Here is a 21,392-nt window from a genome sequence, read left to right as displayed (position 1 = left end):
GTCCTCAGTTCAGGGAAGAGGGACCACATCAGCGCGCTCAGCAGCCCCTCCACACTCGCATGGCGGCAGCTTAGAAACCACAGGACAGGTTTTCCTGGTCCCAAAATGACTGCCGGCCTTACGCAGGTGGTTACTTATGATCCTGTTCAGTGTCTACCTGGTCCTTCCCGGTTGTTTTCCCTGCTGGGTCTGAGCAGAGTGAAGATATCTTAAGGCTGGAGGGAGGGTGGGGGAGGGGAGGGGAGGAGCCATGATGGAAAGGCCACTCACCACTTAGAGAGAGGACCTAATTAGCATGAGTACTGTCCCCCATAAAACAAGAACAGCAGCCCCTATGTGCAGCCCCACTTATGAAATACTCAGAAAAACAGATTCAAATCCTGATCCAAAATACTTAAAATCTTCTGATCTTCAGGGAGAAGGAGCAGTGGGCTTGGGCTGGGAAGGGGCGCTGCGCATCCCTACCTCGGGGGCGATGTAGTCAGGGGTCCCGCAGAAAGTGTTTGTCTTGGCATCTCCTAACATGTTCTCCTTGCACATTCCAAAGTCCGCGATCTTGATATGTCCGTCTTTGTCTAACAGGATATTATCCAGCTTCAGGTCCCTGAAAAACAAAAGCAAAGCAAAATCTCACTTTAATAATTCCAGTTTTGCTAACACAGAATTGCCATCTGAGGGGCAGTCTCATCACTCTAAATAGGGTGGCCCTCACCTGGCTGCACCCCGGGGAACCAGGGATTCGTCCCTAAGTGAGTTGTCAACCTCCTCCGTGAGCACCGCAGCCCAGTAGTAACCAGCCCGATGGGCAGTTCCAGGGCTGGGTTACGCAGAGTTGCTGGCCTCAGCAGTGTGGGACATCACTTCACCTTATTGATGACTCCGGGTCAGGACTGTGAGCTCCGCCCCAGGAGAGTACGTGGTCCCCCTCCCCTGCATCCCCTCAGTTGTCTTGCATCCTCCCTTTAGGTCAGGCTCTCAACTGTCCCTTGTCTCTGCATTGCTGTCCTGGCCCAGCGGGACAGCCAGCCTCCCGTCTAGCTCCTTTCTTTTTTTATGTGTACTTCCCCCCTCATTCTGCAGTGAGTCAGAAACCAGGCAACTGAGCTCTTGAATATTTGTGTGTTAAAAAGTGCCAGTAACCACGTTTTGAGAAAAGAAATAAGGAGATTGAGGTACAATAGCTTTCATCTGAGAAGGAGTGAAACGGTGGCATACAATGGAGAGATTTTGGACAGAGATCCATTCACAACCGAGGATATGCGTGGTGTTTTGTGCACGTCCACAGGGTGTGGGCTCGCAGGTTTCCATCGGTGTGTTTGGGTGTTCGAGGGAGAGATCCCCTCCACGTACTCCCCCCCTCCCAAAGGAGAACATTCAATCAACATTTCTAGGCAGCCCAAAAGAAATACAGGCCCAGATGAGATGTGAGAGACATAACTGAGAAAGCAACAACACATCAAAGAGAAAGGCGAGTGTTGGAAGGGAATGAGAAAGACAGAGGGGAGAGGATGAATAAGAGTAAGGACTGGAATGCAGAAGAGAATAAAATCAGAACCTTATTGCTTTTGAGATTGGAATTTCTTACAAACCATCATCTGTGTTATCACTATGGGCAGGAAGCCTGGGTAAGAAACGAAGACACACCGGCCTTTCCGTGGCGCTGAAGTGCAAGGGTTACGTTAGCCGGACCAGGAGACACCGGTGTGAAAGGGAAACTGTACCTGTAGACAATGCCTTTGGAGTGGAGGAACTGCAGACCAAGAATGATTTCAGCGGCATAAAACCTGAGGGAAGGAAAGTCAGGGTTCACCGTGAGTGCATCAACAGAGCAAAATTAACCCCCCCTTTATCTAGTGAGTGCTCTGCGCAGCCCAGCGCTAAATGTACACACTCAACATTGTGCGTGCACAATCCCTCTGTGTGCACGTGCAGTTTTCTTCCAGCCGAACAGAAGGAAGGTGAGAATGAAGCAGAGCTGGCATCTGGAGTTAGTCCTGCCTGCAGCTAGTGCTTATTTTTATATTTTAAACTACAGTGCTCAAACTGTCACTTTTCCCCTAATAAAACATATGCAAACATTAAATGTAACGGCATAGTATAATAGTGTAGAACAATATATGTAGTATAACAGTATAGTAGTAAATAGTTTTCCCTTTTATTTTAAACTCTGCTTTGCAGCCCTTAGACCTGTGCGCAGGGCCATTCCAAACAGAATCGACTTGTTCGTGTGCAAGAAACGCAGCCTGAAAGCGGAGGGGAAAGGATGTGAGGCGATGGGAGGTGCTGCGGGCGCTCTCCATCTTCCAGGACAGACGCAAAGGAAATGAATGTGCACTAGCGCCGAGGGGAGTAGAGCTAGGGGTGAGGGAGAACTCCCTGAAGTGAGTTTGCTGCATCCCCTGGGAGGCCCTGAGGCTGCTACGCCTGTGTCTGAGGGCCTGCATGCCTTGCGGAGCTGGACAGGGGGTTGGACAGAGCAAAAGCTTTCTAGCAGAAAAATGCCTGACGGTTCCTCAGCTGTGGCTACCCCATAGGATTATCTCTGGGCAGTCTGCTGGTGGTTCCTGGAGGCCGTGAGATCAGCGGCGTGTGACCCACTGGATCTGACAGAACAGCCCCTGCAGCAGGGTTTCTGCTGGAGCTGGGCAACAAGCCGTCTTTGCGGCCCAGCTCAAACGTCACCACTCCAAGTGGTCATTGGGGGCGAGTGAAAGGTTATTGAAGAACTCAAGCCCGTGTGTGCCCAGCCTGCTTAAACGGGCCTGGTGGCCCCATTTTTTGGGTTGTTGCTGACTGTCACAGTGGATTTACCACTCAGGAAAGGGGCCACGGGGGCTGGGGGTGGGGCAAGAGTGGCTGCAGGTCCTCAGCTGCAGTCCCACCGGTGAATGCAGCCTGTTCCATTTCACCTGTGTTTAGAGTTGCCCAAGAAGGTGAAGATTTATTCTCAGACTAAGCGCCCCTCCTGGTGTCCTAATTCTCCTGCTCCAGAGCCACATGCTTTATGGCTTCACATTGACCTTCCCACTCAAGGCCACGGCTGAAGCTTCATCCTGTGACCACCTTTAAGATCTGTGCTCTACTTAACTGGTCTCTTTTGAAAGGGTAAACACTTTCTTCCATGCTCAGGTTGTTTAGAAGCCTGGGGCATGGGCATCTCTTTGAGAAATTAAAGAGTTGATTTCAAAGCACAGAGAAATTAAACAAAAGTGACAAGAATGTAAGATTCACAAACTGGGAACACAGTTGCCCCGTGCGATCATTCTCAGGGTTCCCTGGCCTGGGGAGCGAGGCGTGCTGGGTGCGGAAACAAAACCAGCCCAGGGAAAGCGCACTCTGTGGCCACAGTGGGGGCGCAGTAACTGCTGAGAGCGGCGGAAACCCCCACACCCTCAAAGGGCTCTTACGTTGCCCTGGAAAGGTCGAACTTGTGGCAGCTTTGGATGTGGTACATTAAGTCTCCTCCGTTGAGGTATTCCATCACAAAAAAGAGGTTTTCCTGGGGAAAACAAAAACAGTCCCAACCTTTAGCTTCCTTAAAAAATAAAGAACACAAGCATCACTTTTTATATGGATTTAGATGATTTCACAGGAACCAATTCTGTCTTGAGATCACTTATAAAAAAATTGTTAAAGTCCTTTCACTGATCTGCAGTATTTCTGATCCCTGCTCCCTGCCCCCCGCAACCCCCCCCTCCCCCGCCCCCAGCCTGGGAGCCTGTAGAATGCTCACTAGGATGCCCAGGGGTCAGGATTCAGCAGACGAGGCACTGTATGAGGGAGAGTCCAACTAGACTTGCCCACCCTCCCCCCCCCCCCCGCCCCCCGCCCCCAACTGGGACGGTATTGGGCGATTCGTGGGTGCTGGTTGTATACCTCTGAAATCGACAGTGTGTAGGATGGAAGAATAAACACAAATTGGGGCTCGACTCCAGGGGCAGGGTGAAAGCATCCGTTCACTCAACACTCAGTAAGTAGTTCTGAGCATAGTTTACGGGCATGGCCCTGTGGGAGAAATGAGCATGGAGTTGCTCACTGCCGCCTCATCCTCCACAGATGAGGAGACACAGTCCTGCATTCAGGGAGCTTGCAGTCCAGCGTAGCCTTATTTTTCTCCAGTGCAGGCTCTGCTTGTGGCAAGCCACAGCTTAAAAGTGTGTTGCCCCTAGCAGAGGGCTCCACGCATGCTATCAGAGCTGGGGCCCTGGGCTGGCAGCCGTGGAAGGCAAGGCTGAGGTCTGCAGGGTGTGGTCAGAGTTTCAGAGGTGGCTGCGATTCCAGTAAGCCTGAGCTCCTCCTATTACGTGTGACACTACGTCCTCAATAAGAACACCCGTAGCACTTTGAGTGCGCTGATTGTTCAGGGTCCCCATGAACCACAGAGTTAGTAATCCATAAAGTGTGGCATGTCTGTGCATAAATTTGCACCTGAAAACCTCACCTGGGTGACTTTTTAACAGAATTAACCTTTAAGTCTTGATGTGAAACCAGCTGTGGCCTTGGGCCACACCAGCTGCTGGCAGACCCGGCGCTCTGGTCTGACAGTGACAAACATTGCCTGTTACACATTCCACAAACCTAAGGAAACCCAGCACTGTGAGGATCATCTCAATAATTCAGGTAAAGGGAGGCGTCATTCTGCTTTGTCCAAGGTTGACCTTAGATGGGAGGTCACTGGAGCCCACTCTTCCTCTTGTGGACAGGCTGAGATTCTCTGCTGACCGAAGTCCATTGGTATCTCAAACGTGCTTTGAGAGCGATCTTTTGCTTCATCTGCACACACCTGCTTTCTCATGAGTACATCTTCCTCCAAGCTCTTGCCGTCATAAGTACCATACGAACAGCTTCTAACCTTTACCCCTCTACCCCAAACTGTGATGGCCAGTGTACACACAGTGCTGGGGTCTCCTAAGTACTCAAGAGAATGACAAGTATAAAAGCTCAGAGTGAGACCACTTAAAACAGTGCTCCTATGGAAGATTCCCTGTACCTGTTAGGATGTTTACAAATTCCTATAAAGTCTGAGATTTCAGGATTTATAAATTGTCGGCTTGGGCTTGGAGAAAGTGGGGAAGGCAACTCGAGGCCAAAGGCCAGCCCTCACCTGTGAACATCCCTGCACAGAGGTCCCATCAGTTCCCTTGCCCAGAGTGGACTGTCACCCGTGGTGGGGGATGGGGGGCCGAATTTCTGTAGTGAGAGAGTCTAAGAAATCACGGTGCTCAGTCAGTATTTACCACTGTGGGCTTTTCGAGAAGGCCACACTGATGTAGTGATTATTGATGAAATAGTAATGGAAATTTGTAGCCTGTTGGGTGCCACACTTAATCCTACTAAAAGATATTATGGCTCTACAATAAATCTTTAAAAACAATCTGTTCTAGTTCTTATCTTTACATTACACTGGGGGCACTGAAAAAAACCCCACTGGTTGTCTTTCGTTGTTTATGATGGCATTTTGCTTCAGTTTAAGCCTTTGGTTTGGGTGAATACCAGCTAACATACAGGCTTTTCAAAGGGGGATAAGGAATGTCCCTGCCTGGAAGTCCAGCTTGGGGGAGCAGGGAGGGGGACTTGTTATTCCCCAGAGGGTGCTGTTTTGAGGACCTTTGCCTTCTTCTAGGGGTCCTGATAGCTATTTGGAAGTCTCAAGGACCCACTCATCCAGGAACTGTTGGGTCCACCCAGTGAGATGGCTCTGTGATGAAATTAGCATGAACGAATGTTTAGTATAAACATACAAACCACGCAGTCCTGGGGGTTGGTTTTTGAGAATTGCATTTTGAAGGATGGGTAAACCCTTTCAAAGCTGAGTCCCAAATCCCCGTTATAAAAAGTAACTATGATCACAGTATCCTCAAACTTCCATAAATGGCTGGGAGGGGAGTGCTCAGAGCTGAAGGGGACCTGCCACTGACCTGGAACCCTGCAGGACCACCATCAAAAAGAAAACTCCGCCTACTGGGGAAACTCCCAGTTGGGCAGAGTAGGACCCAGCCCAGAAGAGCTCCATTCAGGATAATTGTGAAGGCCATGGCCTTTGCCCCCTACTTGGACCCAAATTCAGAGCTCCTCTACATGTGGCCTTGGAGAAGTTACTTATCCTCTCCTGAGCCTCAGATTCTTCACTTGTGAAATGGAGGCAATAATATTCCCACCTCTGGGGGTGTCGCTGAGTATTACAGGAGATGGTCTGTGTGCAGCACTGGCTCAGGGTTGGCACTCAGCACGCACATGATATCTGGTAGCTGTTGTAACCATAGGAAACAATGTAAAAGCCAGTCAAAAAAAAATACAAATAAAAACATACAGCAGCTCCTTCCAACAGAAAGGAACTGCACAGTCCAGGGACTTGGATCTCCTCGTCTGTTCTTTCGGTTCTGATCCTGCGCAGAGAGGAAAAGCAAGCAGGCTGGCGAGGGGGAGCATGGCCTCCTGAGCTTGTGACTGTCTCACTGGTGCAGCTGGCTCTTCTTTAGGCCTAGTGATCCTTTAACTGATGCCAATGATTCTTCTCAGGGAGTGAGAATTGACAATGCTGGTGTTGGGGGAAGGGGTGCCCTGGATGTAGAATTTGTCAACAGTGCTGGCGCAGCACTTGTGTTGTGGAGATTGTCATCTGTTGTGTCACTAACTAGCGGGTGACAGTCACACCACCCCTGGGCCTCAGTCCCACCCTCGGCAGAATGAAACATATCAGCAAGGTCCTCAGCTACATTCCTCTTTACTAACCTAAAGATTCCCTGATTTTCAACAATTATGTCTCACCTTTTCTTGGGGGAAGAGATGACATTAAACTATGACTATTGAGCATGTTATACGATTATGTAATGCTTCCCAAATGATAAAATAAGTATTGGAAAGAAGATGTTATGCTTACAAAATTCTTAAGAGAAATCTTTGTCTACAAACAATACATGTTTGAAGTAAAATTAAAGAAATAGTGACGAGTCTTCCCTTTGAGCTTTCCTCACAGGAGGGAAGCATTATGGCTGGGCTCATGGCCCACCGTAACACCCAGGGGTCAGAGGGCCTCCTCCCATTTAGTAGTCCCCTGGGTATGCTCATAGAGCTTGGCTATTGGTTGGGGGCCAATTCCTCTGTGCCCCAAGGGTCCCAGCTGCTTTAACACTTGAGTTAATCCCCATGGGCCAAGAGCTGGAAAGCAGAATGCGCGTTAGAACAAACTGTGGCTCAGCACTCTTTTGAGTAGACAACAGGAGTGACAGGAGAGTGACTTTTTGATTGGTCTGTATTTTGTTTCAGAATCTTGCATCTTGTGTTTTTAGAAAGAACTGCCAGCAGGCCTGCTGAAGAAGAGCATCATCTCTGATTTTGGAAAAGAATTGAAACACAGGAGTAGAGCTCAACCTTTAGGATCCTGGCTCCAGTCCAAGCACTCGGTGAGTTTTTTCACTTTGCCTACCTAGCAGCTCCTTGGGAAAGGGAATTTTAAAATAGGAGGGTTTCCTTACTTAGCCAGTTTCCTGCAGGAGGAAACACACCAGGGTTGTCGCAGCCTCTGCTGTCAACTCAAACGGACTGTCTGTAAAGTGAGCGTTCTGTGAAGCTTCATGCTCATCCCATTTGTGGTCTTCAGAGTGAGTTCTGTGAGTGCTCGTCTTCATCCACTGATCTTATTAATGAAACAGTCAAACACTGAGCATATTTCCATCCTGTCGGTGAAGCGAGTTTCAGTTAGGGTTTGATAGTACAGGTACTTCAGGGCCGCTGGAAGAAGTGATTCATTCAGTAGCATTGAAGAACCTCTGGCTAACGAGAACGCATTTGGTATAGCACTCAATCACATTTATCTGTCTGTCAGCTCTCCAGGTGACAGACACACCTGTGGCATGCAGCGGCTTTGTTTGGAGACTATAAAACGAGTAACAGCTTTGCGGTGATTTTCTGGCAACTGAAGGCAATAATCAATACTGATGTTCTGTAGATAAATGTGTATCTAAAGCTCTGTGGCAATATTTTTGGGAGCTTTTAAAAATGGTATGTATTATAGTCTTGCAAAATCATTTATATATACATACATATACATGCATACATATCTCTGTGTATATATGTGTGTGTGTGTATATGGAGAGAGGGAGAGAGAGGGAGAGAATGAGAGAGAGAACTTTCAAGAATTCGAAATAGTCTAGTGTTCTTGCAAAGAATTCTGTGTACAAAGTACTGAATTTTCCAGTTTCCACAAATATCTTCCATTGCTTAGTTGAAAAAACTGCATAACTGGCTCTTCTATGTTCTTATAAAAATATGAGATCACTTTAAGGAGAGTCTAAATTCCTTTGTATTCATTTTCTTTGGGAAATATTTACATGAAATTTTACTGTAAAAGTGATTTATGCTGGTAAAGTGAAGAAATGAAGGTAATCACTATATATAGTGATATATATAAGAATAGGATAATTTAATAGTTGCTAATCTAAAAACTGAAAAAATCATTTTTCATATAAGAGATGTACTAATTTCAGTGGTTTTCAAGGCCAAATAATTCTGGTCTGAATTGAACCAAGACATTGCCTTGGATTCTTTACCTTCGTGACTCTCAGTCTATTTACTTACGCAGTTGATGCTCTAAGTCTGAACTAGCATCAGAAGTAGAGGTGGGGCCCCCTTCATCAAGGTTTACATCTTTACTTCTACTTACTGTTCCCCCTAAAACAAGGTTTTAGTTGAGAATTACAACGTGTAAGTTGCCTTTTTGACATCCTCAGCACTGTGGTCGTGAGGACATGGAGGGGCTTCCTGTCTTGACATAGACACAGAGCTGGGGGCTGGGCCGCCCAAGCTGTGTGCTTGCAAGGGGCACCCGGGCACAGGGGGAGCGCGATCTGGCCAGCGTGCCTGGTGGACACGCCGGATGCTGGGCTCGGCCGAAGTCTCACTGGACACTTAGACACCTGCGTCAGCTTGGTCACGCCAGCACTCGGTTCCTTAGGTGTGTTTATAATTTAGAAGGCTGGAGCGGTTCTGAATCCGGAGAGCTTTATTTCTTTCTTGTATGTTGAGCTATAAATTACAACATCCTGGACAACAGGGTTATGACCTTTTCCATGAGGAATATACCATCAAATAAAGTTAACAGATAATCATATATGTACTTTTTATACCTAAATCTAGTGTGTGTGAGAGAGAGAGAGAGAGAGAGAGAGAGAGAGAGAGAGAGAGAGGCTCTCTATAGACCAGCAAACTCATTCATTGGGGCCTGTTTACATTTCTACTGTAAACTGTAATTAGTAAAATTCACTGCTTTCAATCAGTTCATTAGTACATCTCAGAAATAACGTGCCCAAGTTTCTAGAGGTTCGCACTTTTTTAGCAGGAATGCAGGCTCAGTTGATCTTTACTGGCTTAATTGTCCCACAGGGTCTTCCTGCATTAACAAACAAATTATTTCCCTTCATCACAGAAACACAAACAGGACTCCATTCTGTGAATTTCAAAGCTGTTTTCCCTGATATGGTTAGGTCTGTAATGAGAGGCAATACAGCAGTGAGGCCTATGGACTTTGCCACCAAGCTGCCTGGGTTTGGATCCTGGATCCCCTACATAACAGACGTTTGATCTTTGATGTGTTGCTTACCCCCTTAAAGGGGCCACCTCCTTTTCCTGATCTATAGAATGGGAATAAAATAGTGTCTACTTCATAAGGTTGCTGTGAAGATTAAATGCCCTAAAACGTGTACTATGCCAAGAGCATGGATTAGCACACAGTGAATGCTCTATAAATGTCAGCTGTTATTTTATGACTGTAGTTATTACATGTGAGATACATGCCATACATGTTGAGAGAGATATATTCATAAGCCCAGAGGAGTCTCAGGAATGGATTAAGTTTTAACATAAAAGACAGGTTTTAAGGAATATGATTTTGAGGTGAAAATGACCTACTCTACTGAAAACTTTAAAGTTACTAAATTGTTACTGCTACAGAGAAAAAAAGATGCAAAAAAAAAGGAGGAAAGAAAATACTAAAAAATCCAACTTCTGCATATCTTTGAATGCTGTAATTAGGAAAAACTTTCTTTTTAAAATAATACTATTGTGTACTTTCCAATTTTTAAAGGATGTTTTGATATGACTACTTTTATAATGAGGGAAAATAAGGAATTTTACTTAAAAATTTTAAGTGATTTTTCTACTACCTTATGTTTATGTGATACATATGCTCAGTATTTGCCAAGGGAATAGATTATTCTTGTTTGGATTTAGGCTACTGAAGAGCACATTCCCCTTTCAAAGCACAAGGAAGAGCTCGGGCCTTGCCGCACTTGGTCAGTACAGCGATTTCAAAGAGGTCTGGAGCAAGTCTGATTCACCGATAGATTCAAGTAAGCGTTGCTACTTGTAGTGCTGGCGTGGGGATTTGCATTAAGTGTTTGACGTCAAGTCAGGTGCTATCTTTTCCGGCTCTCCTAAGTTGAAATTGGCAGGCTTAATCATGAAGAAAGTAGAACCAGGCACGCGGTAGAAGAGTCATCTGGTTATGAATGTTTAAAATCACTTTTAATCAAAGTAATGCAATTGGAATAATTATCTCAAAAAAGAATCAAAACAACACGAAGATCTAAAAAAGGAAGTGTCATTAAAATAAAAATTTTTGTTTACAATATGAAAGAAAGATAATTAAATGCAGGGTTAAAGTGATAGATTTAACAGAACTGGTTGTATAGTTCTCACAGGGCTGTGTCTGCATATACAAATATTTAGAGAAGTTAAAAGTCTTAGGGCTGACAAAAGATATCAACATTTAAAACATAAGCTAGTTCCTTAAAAGAACATTTTGTGAATGAATATTCTAGAATTAGTAAAGGGGAAAATGTAAAGGTGGACTCAGCTTATTATTAATTTTTTAGAAGTTGTATGATTTAACTTCCACATTACTTTCCCCTTAGAATGATCACATTTCTTTTTAATAAGAGAACGAAACGAAAGAGCTTGGGAAATTATGTAGCAACAATGTCTATTCAGCATAGCTAACGATTGCCAAATGTGCGTGGATTATTGGATAAATGAGAACTTCATAGCACTAAAGAAATTAGCTAATGATTTTATCAAAACAATAACAATTATTTTTTTTAGGTTCTAGCTCTGCTAGGCCACTAACAATTAATTTTGAAAACACACAGAGAGCTTGGCAAATTTTATGCAAATGAGGTCAGGAATCATATTCCCTCTCCAGGAAAAGTAAGGTGGGAAAGGAGGGAAAGAATAATTATAGTCATATTTTGCTACAATATTTTTCTTCTAAGACTAGTAAATGAATATGGTAAATTTTATTCAAGAGAAGATTTGCAATGCCTGAAGAAGAAATAAAATTAGAATCAAAGTATTTATTACATCTTACAAAATATCTAAATATACCAGTACCCATTTAAGACTATCACATGTTAAGCATGTGTAAAAAATGCTGTAGCATCCAAGATTTTAGTATAATAATATGGAAATTGGAGCGTAGAATTCTTCTCTACTTTGGGACACACTCTATCACACCCAATGGAAAGTGTATCGTAAAGAACAAGGGGGAGTTGGCCCATATCTAAAAATTCCAAAATTAAATGAAATAATCCACGTACAGTATCTAGCCTAGTGCCTACACAGTAAGAACTCGTACACCCATGTTGACTTTTGTCACATGCGTTGTTATTCTATCACACAGGGAAGGGAAGCATTTAGTTGTATTATAGTCAGACCTCAAGGGTCACCCCAACACGTACAAGGTGTCTGGAGCAAGAATACAAATGCGTGCCCCACACCGTATGTCTAAAATTTTAAGTGTTATAAATTGACCTCATCAACTGTAAATTTAAATGTGTTCTATAGTCTCATATTTTTCTCTATATGTATAGGTGTTATGTGTGTGTTTTGTGTATATAATGAGGACTATACCTTAATAATAGTCAAGAAGGCCAGTGATAAATTTAGAATTCCTCCAAATCTTGCACCAGTTAAGTGGCTACTCTGGGAAAGTCCTTCTCCCCCACCCCCTCCACCCTCGCCTGCTGCACACACACACTAGAACCTAGGAGGGTGTCTGCACATGCTTGGAGCTATTTGGGAATGGAATTCTGGGGTCCCCAGAGGAATGGGGATAGTGGCTGAGGGGGGGCGGTACTCCTTGTTCCATGTGCCTGGAGGAAGGCCAGAGGGAGGGTTCTGAAGTAAGGGACTGGCAGAACCCCTTTTGCTTGGGTCTAAGATTTACGATGTGCAGTAGATAACTTTCCAGTTAAATGAGCTGTGAGTTGGAATTGGTGTTTACGCTCCTTGACATCTGAGCTTTGCTAATAGTTTTGGATGGACAGTACAATCTAGACAAGAGCACTGTGCTGCGGTCGGCCAGGCTGGTCTTTGGATCTCAGCTTCCTTAGGGTCACGATGAGGGGATCAGACTCCTTCTCAGGTTGAAAAAAATTCTACATCTATTGAGTCTGTCATAAGAAAAACAAATGATTGTAACAAATCAAATGAGAAGCTATGAGCAACCAAGACGTCCCCCAACAGGTGACTGGATAAACAAACCGCGGTACACCCAGACAATGGAACATTATTCGGCAATAAAAAGAAGAGAGCTCTGAAGCCCTGATGAGACAGGGAGGAAAGTTACATGCTTATTACTAAGTGACAGAAGCCAACCTGCAAAGGCTACAAATCATGAGTTCAACTATATGACATTCTGCAAAAAGCAAAATTATGGAGGAGTGAAAGGATCTGTGGTTGCCAGGGGTTTGAGGGAGGGAAGGATGAAGAGGCAGAGTGCGGAGAATTTTTAGGGCAATGAGAAACTACTGCGTGTGATGCTGTAACTGTGGCTACATGTAATACATTTGTTAGAACCTATAGAATATTCAATATAAAAAGTGAACAGTAATGTAAACCGTGGACTTTAGTGAATAATAGTGTATCGACATCGACTCATAGTTATAATAAATGTACCACACTTAGGCAAGATGTTAAAAATGGGGAAACTATGGGGCCTGGCAGAGGAAGGATATGTGGGAACTCTGTACTTTTCACTCAATTTTTCTAGTCTAAATCTGCTCTAAAAAATTCTCTATTAATTAAAAAAAAAACTAGTGGCAATAGGCTAGCCAATACAAGGTAATGCTAATGTACTTGACTGGAAAAAAAAATCTTTAGATTCTTTCTCAGGTGGAATTTATACAAATATCAATAAAATAATGACTAAAGAATATGCAGACTAATAAAGTTCTACTAAATTCTTATGTTTATTTGGCCTATAAAGGTAGAAATTTACACAAAGAAAATAGCATTGCAGGTTCTATTTGACATCTTTCTTGAAATGATGACTTCTAGAAACATGTTTTTAATTATCTTGGTTGACAGTGTCCACTTAAAATATTTGTAACTGTTCTTTTAGAAATAGGTTTTTTTTTTTTAAAGTAGTTTCATGGAGAATTACTGCTTATTTTATTTAAAGGATTTAAGAGCACACTCCCATTCTGGACAAATGCAAATGATGAAGTGGTTTAGAAGCCACACGGTAGGTTTTATTTCTTTGTCTTGAAGGCTGGTTTCGCCTTGCCAGTTTCCATCCCTGGGAAATTCCCATCACACACTTTCTCTTCAAACTTTGGCCCTTAGGTGGTACCTTGAAATTTCTGCTTCTGTTCTCTTACTGAATCTTTTTTGGAGTCCCTGTTGCTGACACTTCAAGCCTCTTTGGTGCCCCCAGGTTGTCAGCCCCATTCCTGCCCCCTCTCATTTCCAGCCCGAGGCAGCGTCCTACTTTATTGGGGTGATTGCCATCTCTGTGAGCAGCCTCAGATTGCCTCTCCGTCTAACTTAGTCTCCTCCTTTCTATTCTGTGTCAGAAGTGACAACTGTCCTTACCAGAGTTTGCTGTAGTCTTTATGCTAACCCCTTCCTCTTCCAGAATCTTTGTTCCTGAATTCCTCCCTGTTGTCTGGTTTCTTCCTCTGTCTCAAGCATTCCCCATTACTTTTAACCTGAAGACCCTGTGATCATAGAACACTTCCATCTTCTGAAACACACTTTCTGAAAGACGTCTGCCTAGCACCGAGTCTGCCCACCTGCCACACTCCTTATGCCTCTATCACCTGACATACGCCCTTGACCTCCTACTAAGATACTTCTTTCTGTTCCTCTTAAACGTGAACAATTGGCTTCCTCACTGCTCTCAACACTGTTCCCTCTTTTTTGAAATTCTTTCCTCTCCACTGACCCTATTCTGATGGTCCTCCCCTTATCTACCCAGGGGATCTTTCTGTTGCTTTTTTCCCCCTCTTGCTTCTTCCTCCTGCTTCTGAAGAGGAGGCTTCTCTTGGGTTTGGTGCTTGAGCCCCTTTATTCCAACTCTCCTCTGTTCCCAGAGTCCCACATTTGTCCCTTCCTCAGGGCGTGTGCCATGGCCCCTCAAATGCCGTGTGGTCGTGGTTTAATGTGGAACTTCTTTGAGAGGGCCCTATTTTAGGAGAAGTTACTGCTGGGAACCGTAAGTATTAAGTAGCCATGTGCTGCTTATCTTATTTTTCTCTCAGACTGCTGGCTGAGAAAAGGACATTGATGTGACAGAAGTTTTACTGTAGAGAGATGAGGAGATAAGAATGAGGTGGGGGTCAAGGCAGAGAGTTCAGAAACCGCAGTGGGCGCAGAACCTGGGAACTGGGGGTGACGGGGAACTGATGGGCTGAAGGACACAGAGAAGTTGCAGCGGGTGTGCCGAAGGTGGACATCCTCTCCTCCGCCTTTCTGGCCCCTGAGGGTTCTGGCAGATAGTCAGAGGGTTATAGTCAGCCAGCACAATTCACTACAGGGTGATTTCTTTTTCTTGTATTCCACCCTCCCCCTCAACCATTATCTAGCATTCTGTGAGGAAATGAATAAAAGGAAAAGAACAAAACATGCTTCTCGGTATCAAGGAAAGTATTATTTACATGGAGAAACCAAGTAGGTGCCTCTGAAAGTAGTCACATAAAAGGCCAAGCAGAACTGGAACAGAACCAGCTTTCTGGAACTTGTGAGCTGAGAAGCCTGAGGGGGGAGAGATAATGGTCATTAAATAGGATTTAGTGAATCTGAACAGTTATGAAGGAGACAGTCTCGGAGCAAGCTTTCAAAGGAGCGAGCAGATTCACCGATGACAGCAGGCACTTTCCTACGGTAACACTCTCGAAGGAGATGCAAAATGCTCTTATCATGAGGGGAGCTGGTGACAGTACTTTTGGGACTTTGAGAGAACAGCTGACAGAGAAATGAACTCACAGTGTGGTTCCGTGAGCCCTGCAGAAGCATTATAAAAGTCACATAAAGGTGAGAAAATATCCGGGAGCTTACAAAGCAGGTCTGCAGAAAGGGCGCAGCATTTCAGACTCACTAGGTAGCGCGTATAGTCAAAGGGTACTCGAGTATTTGCTCATTAATCGCCGATTATCTCCAGTATGTTGGGGAGGGGGGGTGCAACGTGAATTTACCATAAATCTGCTAATTTTTCTACGTTTACTGTAAATCGCACATCTGTCAGATCACACTTGAATTGCACAGAGAGGGTGTCTGCAGCGCCCGGAAGAGATGAAACAAGCGTTTCCAAGCGTTCTCACTACAGGAAACGGCAGGAGTGCTTTCAAGAAGGCCGGCCTGCCAGTCACTACCAATGCGGACGACACAGAACATTAACTCTTGTCTTAGTTCGTGGATAAGTGTTTTGGAGGATGTGGTTTGTGCGGTTTTTCTCTTTCTTTCTTTGCTAAAATTGTGATAATTGCCAGCGCTCCTAACTCAGCCATCGGAGGGTTTATGGATTAAAAAATGTTGCTGAGAGCTTCAGATGAGGCCGTGTCTGAATAAAATGCTGGAAAGTAAAAACCTCCTGGCAATCTTAGATGGCTTTTTTTTTTTTTTTTGCTTTCAAGTCATGGAAATATCAGAATGACATACTTTTTAAGACTGCTTTGTTGAGTTTTTCTTTTATTTCAAATAATAATAAAAATCTTGCAGTTAGTATGGCACTTTCTTCATGAAGGATTCAAAGTTCTCTGCAAGTGCTATCTTTTTTTTAACTTAATCTTTTTTGAGGCCCCAAGAGGACAAGGTTACAAAGAAATGTTAGGTAACTTGTTGAAAGTCATACAAAGTGTCAGTCATAAATTCGTAACCTGAAACCATAAACAGAGGGAGCCCATGGGGAGGTCGCCCAGAGTCAAGCTTTCTGTGTTCTATAAATGGAAAGTGAAACTCAATCTTCCTTTGTCATATTAGAGAAATTTCAAAGTAATACTAAGAAGGCTCAACTGCTTCACAATGGGAGTGTGGAAGTCAAGGGCAGTGGTATCAATGTGAATTAACACTGAAGTCCTGACTGCTGATACTGCGCTGGGCAGTCTGCTAATGGGGACCCACAAAACCACCGCGCCTTCCGCGCAGCCCGCGGAGGGACTCGGAGGTGTTCGCATCCCCTAAAACTTCTTTTAGGTGTGAACCTGTAACACTTCTTAACTTGCTTGTAGACAGACTGTAGTACAGAGAGACCTTTCAAAGGACACACAAAGGCAGGCCACAGTTCCCTTTTAATTTCTAAGGAAATTATTTCAAAACGAAATGAGACAACACAGATGGTGTTCTCACAGTGTTGGAGGCTTCTCTCCTTTCCAAACTAATTTTGGAACCAAACTCTTATTTTTCCATAGTGTTATCAGAGATAAATCAGAGAGGCTTTAATTAATTGATACTTGATTTAATTATTCTAATACTTTAATTAATTAATACTTGAATTAATTACTTAAAAACTTGTATTAATTTATTTAGAGAGAGAGGAAGGGAGGGAGAAAGAGTGAGAGAGAAACATTGATGTGAGAGAGAAACAGTGATCAGTTGCCTCTCATATGTGCCCTGATGGGGTGGGTGTGGGGGTGGGGAACTGAACCCACAACCCAGGCAGGTGCCCTGACTGGGAATTGAACCAGTGACCTTTTACTTTGTTGGACGACACCCAACCAAATGAGCCACACTGGACAGGGCTAGATACTTCAATTATTGATCTTTCTTTTACTCTAGCATAATTAGAAAGAGAGGGAAATTCTTTCTCTCAGTGTTTCGTCTTTTCTGTAGGTCAACATTGAGTTACTACAGTGATGACATGTCACTAAGATACTTATAGGCTCTGAATACATAGGAGGCCAAGAGCTGGACACAGAGACACATGGTAAAATTGGAACACTGCCCCCAGTTACCAGGTGAATGGTTTTAGGCAAAGTCCATTATTCTTAGCCTCAGTTTTCTCATGAGTAAGATAGGAATAATCATATCAACTTCATTGGAGCTAACATAGTTAACTTAATATATTAAAGTTCCTAGTAAACTATCTGGCACAAAGTAGGCCCTCAATAAATGTAGGCTTTTAAAGTCATATTTTTCTGTATTTAAAAATATATGTTGGAGCAGAGATAGCTGGTTGGCTACCTTTCCTTCTTAGTAAAAAATTTTATTCTGGATGCAAAGTGCCCAGCTGAAAGACAAAGTTTTCTAGCTTTCCCTGGAGCTATAGAAAAGTCAGAGATATGTGGGCAGAAGTTTTTTGTGGGCCTTACGGAAAAGTGATTTAATAAAGGAAAGAGAGCTGGCATGGTCTTCTTTTATTCTCTCCCTCTGCCTCCTGCTTCCTGACTAGAATGTGGTTGTGAGGGCTGGGCTCCCGCAGCCATTATAGACTGAGGAGTCCCCTTGAGGATGGAAGCCCAGTGATGGGGATGATGGAAGAGGGAGCAGACTGTGCCTGGGTCTCTGATGAGTGAGACCATGGAACTGTCATACCTGCTCTGAACCACACCTCACTCCCTTTATATGAAGAGACAAACGCTTCCATCTCATTTAAGTCATTGTTATGATCTGTCCTCATTACTAGCAGCCAATGCAACTTCTAACTGACACACATTATTTCCCATTTAGACAATTCTGAAACTGGGTGACAGCTTCTAATACAGTTTTTAAAGTAATTTTGTAGAGAAAAGCAATAGTGCATCTAATTATTTGTGGTATCTTAAAAATAAATAAAGCAGAAAATTGTTTTTCTAAGTTAGGTAGGACTTGAAAAATTTATTTACTAATTAGAATTAGGAAAAGGAAATAGTTTTGCAATTTAATCCCTGTACAATTTTCTAGACTTACCTCTTTTGGGAAAAAATACAGAACTTAGAAAGAGTAGGTCCTCAGGAAGAATTTGTTGAATTCATTTAAAAGTGACATTCCAAAATAATTTGTGAAATATATTTTCAAGGTTTTATGAAGAATTTGTTTCTAATGATTTTTACTTTGTGAGTACAGTTCCGAATGTATGACAATTATTCTTTTTGTGGACTTTCTCTATTTCTACTTTTTAAAAAATGTAAATAATGGAAAATAGGTATTGAACATAAGTTTTAAAATCCACTATGCATGTGAGATTTCACTGGCATACATACTGACTTTGGTATTAAGAGGGACTGTGCAATTCAAAACATATGGGCTTTCATGTGCGACAGAAAATAAAATGTGAAAAAACAATAAATGTTGGTACAAAATAAAGAAAAGAATAAAAAGCCACTCCTCCTCCTGCTCGGACAGCAACCTCCGTCGCCCTGATCTGTGCTAGACTCTGACGCCAGCGCGTCATGCCACAGCCTGGATGAAGCACAACGTTACCTCAATCTGGCACTGAGAAAACGAATTAATTTCAAAGATTCTTTCCTTTTGAGCCTTATTCAGGTTCAGATTCAACCGACACTGTCTTGCCCACGTACGCCCCAAGCACTGTGCCTTCACACATGGTTCGTGGCTTCCACCCCTCAGCCCTTCTGGGTGGGGATTCCTAAGCTCTACCCGGTGCTGGGGAGGAAGAGCCCCGGAGTCCTGCCGACAGGTGGTTGAGCTGAGACTAACGTTCTTCGGAAGCCCAGTGCATAGCTAGTTTCACTCTTTGTAGCTTCCTAGATGACTTTACCATATTCTCACACTTCAGTAGGTCAAATGTCCCTCACCTATGAACTTTAAAAGCCTTTAATGATTTAACGCACAGATCCTGACAAATTACAAGGGAATCTTCTTCTCAGAATCTCCTGAATAATCTGACATTCAACAGGTAGGCTCTTTGGAGGTGGAAAACAAATAAATACTTTTTCCCAAACCACAGTTCCCTAGAAAAGTAAATAGTCATTTGTCTTACCTAATGTCTTCACTGGTATGCAAAGCTGACTGTCCCCTCAAAGAGGCCACTTTCAAAATGTTCCTGGAGCCAATCATCATTCATATCAGTTGTTGCTTTATACACTCGCCTGTGGTGTTCAATTGGCTATTTTGTTGGGCATGCAAGATCCGAATAATAAATCAGCACATCTTAACAGCAACTCAAGGTCCTTCAGAAAGTGTGATGCAAGCTTCCCACCCCCATCCTTCTAAAATGACTCAATGCCTTGAAATCTAAGTCACGAGCCAGTCATGTTTGACATTCGTGCACATTCCCTGCCACTTTTTCTCCTGCACTGACTTCCCTGCTCTAGAAAAGCACTCCCACCGTGTGGAACCCACAAGCACCTGTGGTGGTGGGGAAAGAAGTCAGCAAGCTGAGCCCTGTGAGATGAGCAGAGAAGGGAATATTGACAGCTACGTTCTAACTAAGTGAGGCTGATAACAGCCTTCCCCACACGGTATGAAGATAATCATACAAACAAACAAACAAACAAAAAACATCCCGGGGGGGAAGACACCAAGCCCCACGGACTACATAATGCCCTAGAAGTCTGGTCTGAAGTGTATTAGCATTTATACAAGCCTTGAAAGAGGAAAAGTGAGATAGTAAACAGTGCCAGGGTGCCCAGCAAACCCAGAACGGAGACTGGGAGAGCATGGCCGAGTTCCGCACTTTGCCTTTCGGTAACATGTCTACACCATCTCAGACCAATGGATGGATATTTGTGTTCTCCAGGAGGAAATTTCTAGTGGGACATCTCTCTCACTCATTCTCAGAAATTCCAAACTGCTCCCTGCTCCAGAAAATAAGCCAGCTTTCTGTTAAGCAGCTTCTCATGCTCCCTTCCTTCCTTTATGCTTTCCCTCCTGTAGCCCCCCACACCCACTGCCCCAAAGTCTTCCTGCCTATTCAAATTCCAGTTTCCAGGGTTCCAGCTCTGGTGCTTAGAGTCTGCATTCTGCAATGTAACATTAGTCACACCGTCAGAAGTAGCACTCTTGCCTCTTTCTTTCTTTAGGGTGAAATTGTCCAATTTTTCAAGGCCGAAACCATATTATACATTCCCATATCCTCCACAGTGCTTTGAACACAGTATATTTTAGTGAGTGCTCCTTCAGGGTCTAGTTTCTCTTTATTTTAGCTATGTGTATTTATTCACTTATTCTTTCACTAAGCAGGTTGAGTACCTACCTACTGGGGAAGAAAGCCCTAGTTGCCGTCTACATTTCCTGATCGATTCCCAGTTTCCCAGCTAGTACTTTCTGTGCTGGAGGCATCTGAGAGGCCCTTGTCCTCATGGCTACGCTAAGGCAGTACATCATCATCAAGGCTTGAAATAGAAGGAGAGAAAAACTTCATTTTGTTTGGACCTTAACCACATGGTCCCGCACAGGTCTATTATTCTAGGTTATGTATGATGGGGACGGGGGAAGGAGAGTAGAAAAATGAAGAGAAAAATAGAGCTTGTGCATGAGATCAGCAAGGAGAAGGATGTTCACTTTGGTGTTATTTAAATCAGAACAAAAAGCTAGAAATGTTCTAATTAGGTAAATCATGCTCTAGAAGACTATCCACAGATGTGAGGAGATGTATAAATAGAGTGTTAAAAACATGAGTTACAGAACAGTTGATATGTGCAATAGGTTGCTATTTTTATTTTTAAAAATTCACTGGGGGAAAAAATCTAGAATGAGAAGCTTCAAAGTATGAATGGTGAATATGCCCAAGGGGTAGGATTATAAATGATTTTCTTCTTTAAGTGTGTAAGTATTTTCCAAATTTTCTAAAAATGATCCTGGATAACTTTTGAGTCAGGAAAAAAGTAATTAATTTTTTTCAAGGAAAAACGAGACCCAGACGAGAATATTCCCAGAGCAGGAGAGAGTCCTGACCAAATAGCCCCTCCCTCAAGTGCTCAAGCCCGGGCTCCTTGGCACAGCCCCCGGCACAGACGTCCGCTCTGCTGGCCTCAGGGAGGCAGACAGCAGCACATGTGCCTTCCAATCTCTTTTCCAACTTCTGTCTCTTCAAACAGATGTATGTAGGTGAACGGACAAGTGTCACATTTTTTTTCTCTTCACAAGGTACTGCTTTGTCAAACATGTCACAAAACCGCTACAAATCCTAGTTGTTATATAAGTTAAACCAAATTCTAAAAATGCAAGCAAACAGACAA

The 21,392-nt window shown here is 43.6% G+C and overlaps 1 protein-coding gene across 4 annotated transcripts in view; it reads right to left on the bottom strand.

The window, feature by feature from the left end:
• Positions 1–21,392, bottom strand: part of PRKCQ (protein kinase C theta) — a 119,977-nt gene that overhangs the window by 15,009 nt on the left and 83,576 nt on the right. For all 4 annotated transcript variants that reach the window (XM_045186301.2, XM_053923209.1, XM_053923210.1 and 1 more), the window contains 3 exons: positions 3,408–3,499; positions 1,722–1,784; positions 466–604 (listed from right to left, as the gene is read on the bottom strand). In XM_045186301.2, coding sequence (XP_045042236.1) covers positions 466–604; positions 1,722–1,784; positions 3,408–3,499 — 294 coding nt within the window. The remainder of the gene's footprint in view (positions 1–465; positions 605–1,721; positions 1,785–3,407; positions 3,500–21,392) is intronic.

Source organism: Desmodus rotundus, chromosome 4, assembly GCF_022682495.2.
Source record: "Desmodus rotundus isolate HL8 chromosome 4, HLdesRot8A.1, whole genome shotgun sequence".
NCBI classification, from domain to species: Eukaryota; Metazoa; Chordata; class Mammalia; order Chiroptera; family Phyllostomidae; genus Desmodus; species Desmodus rotundus.
This window is presented reverse-complemented; position numbering and strand designations above follow the sequence as displayed.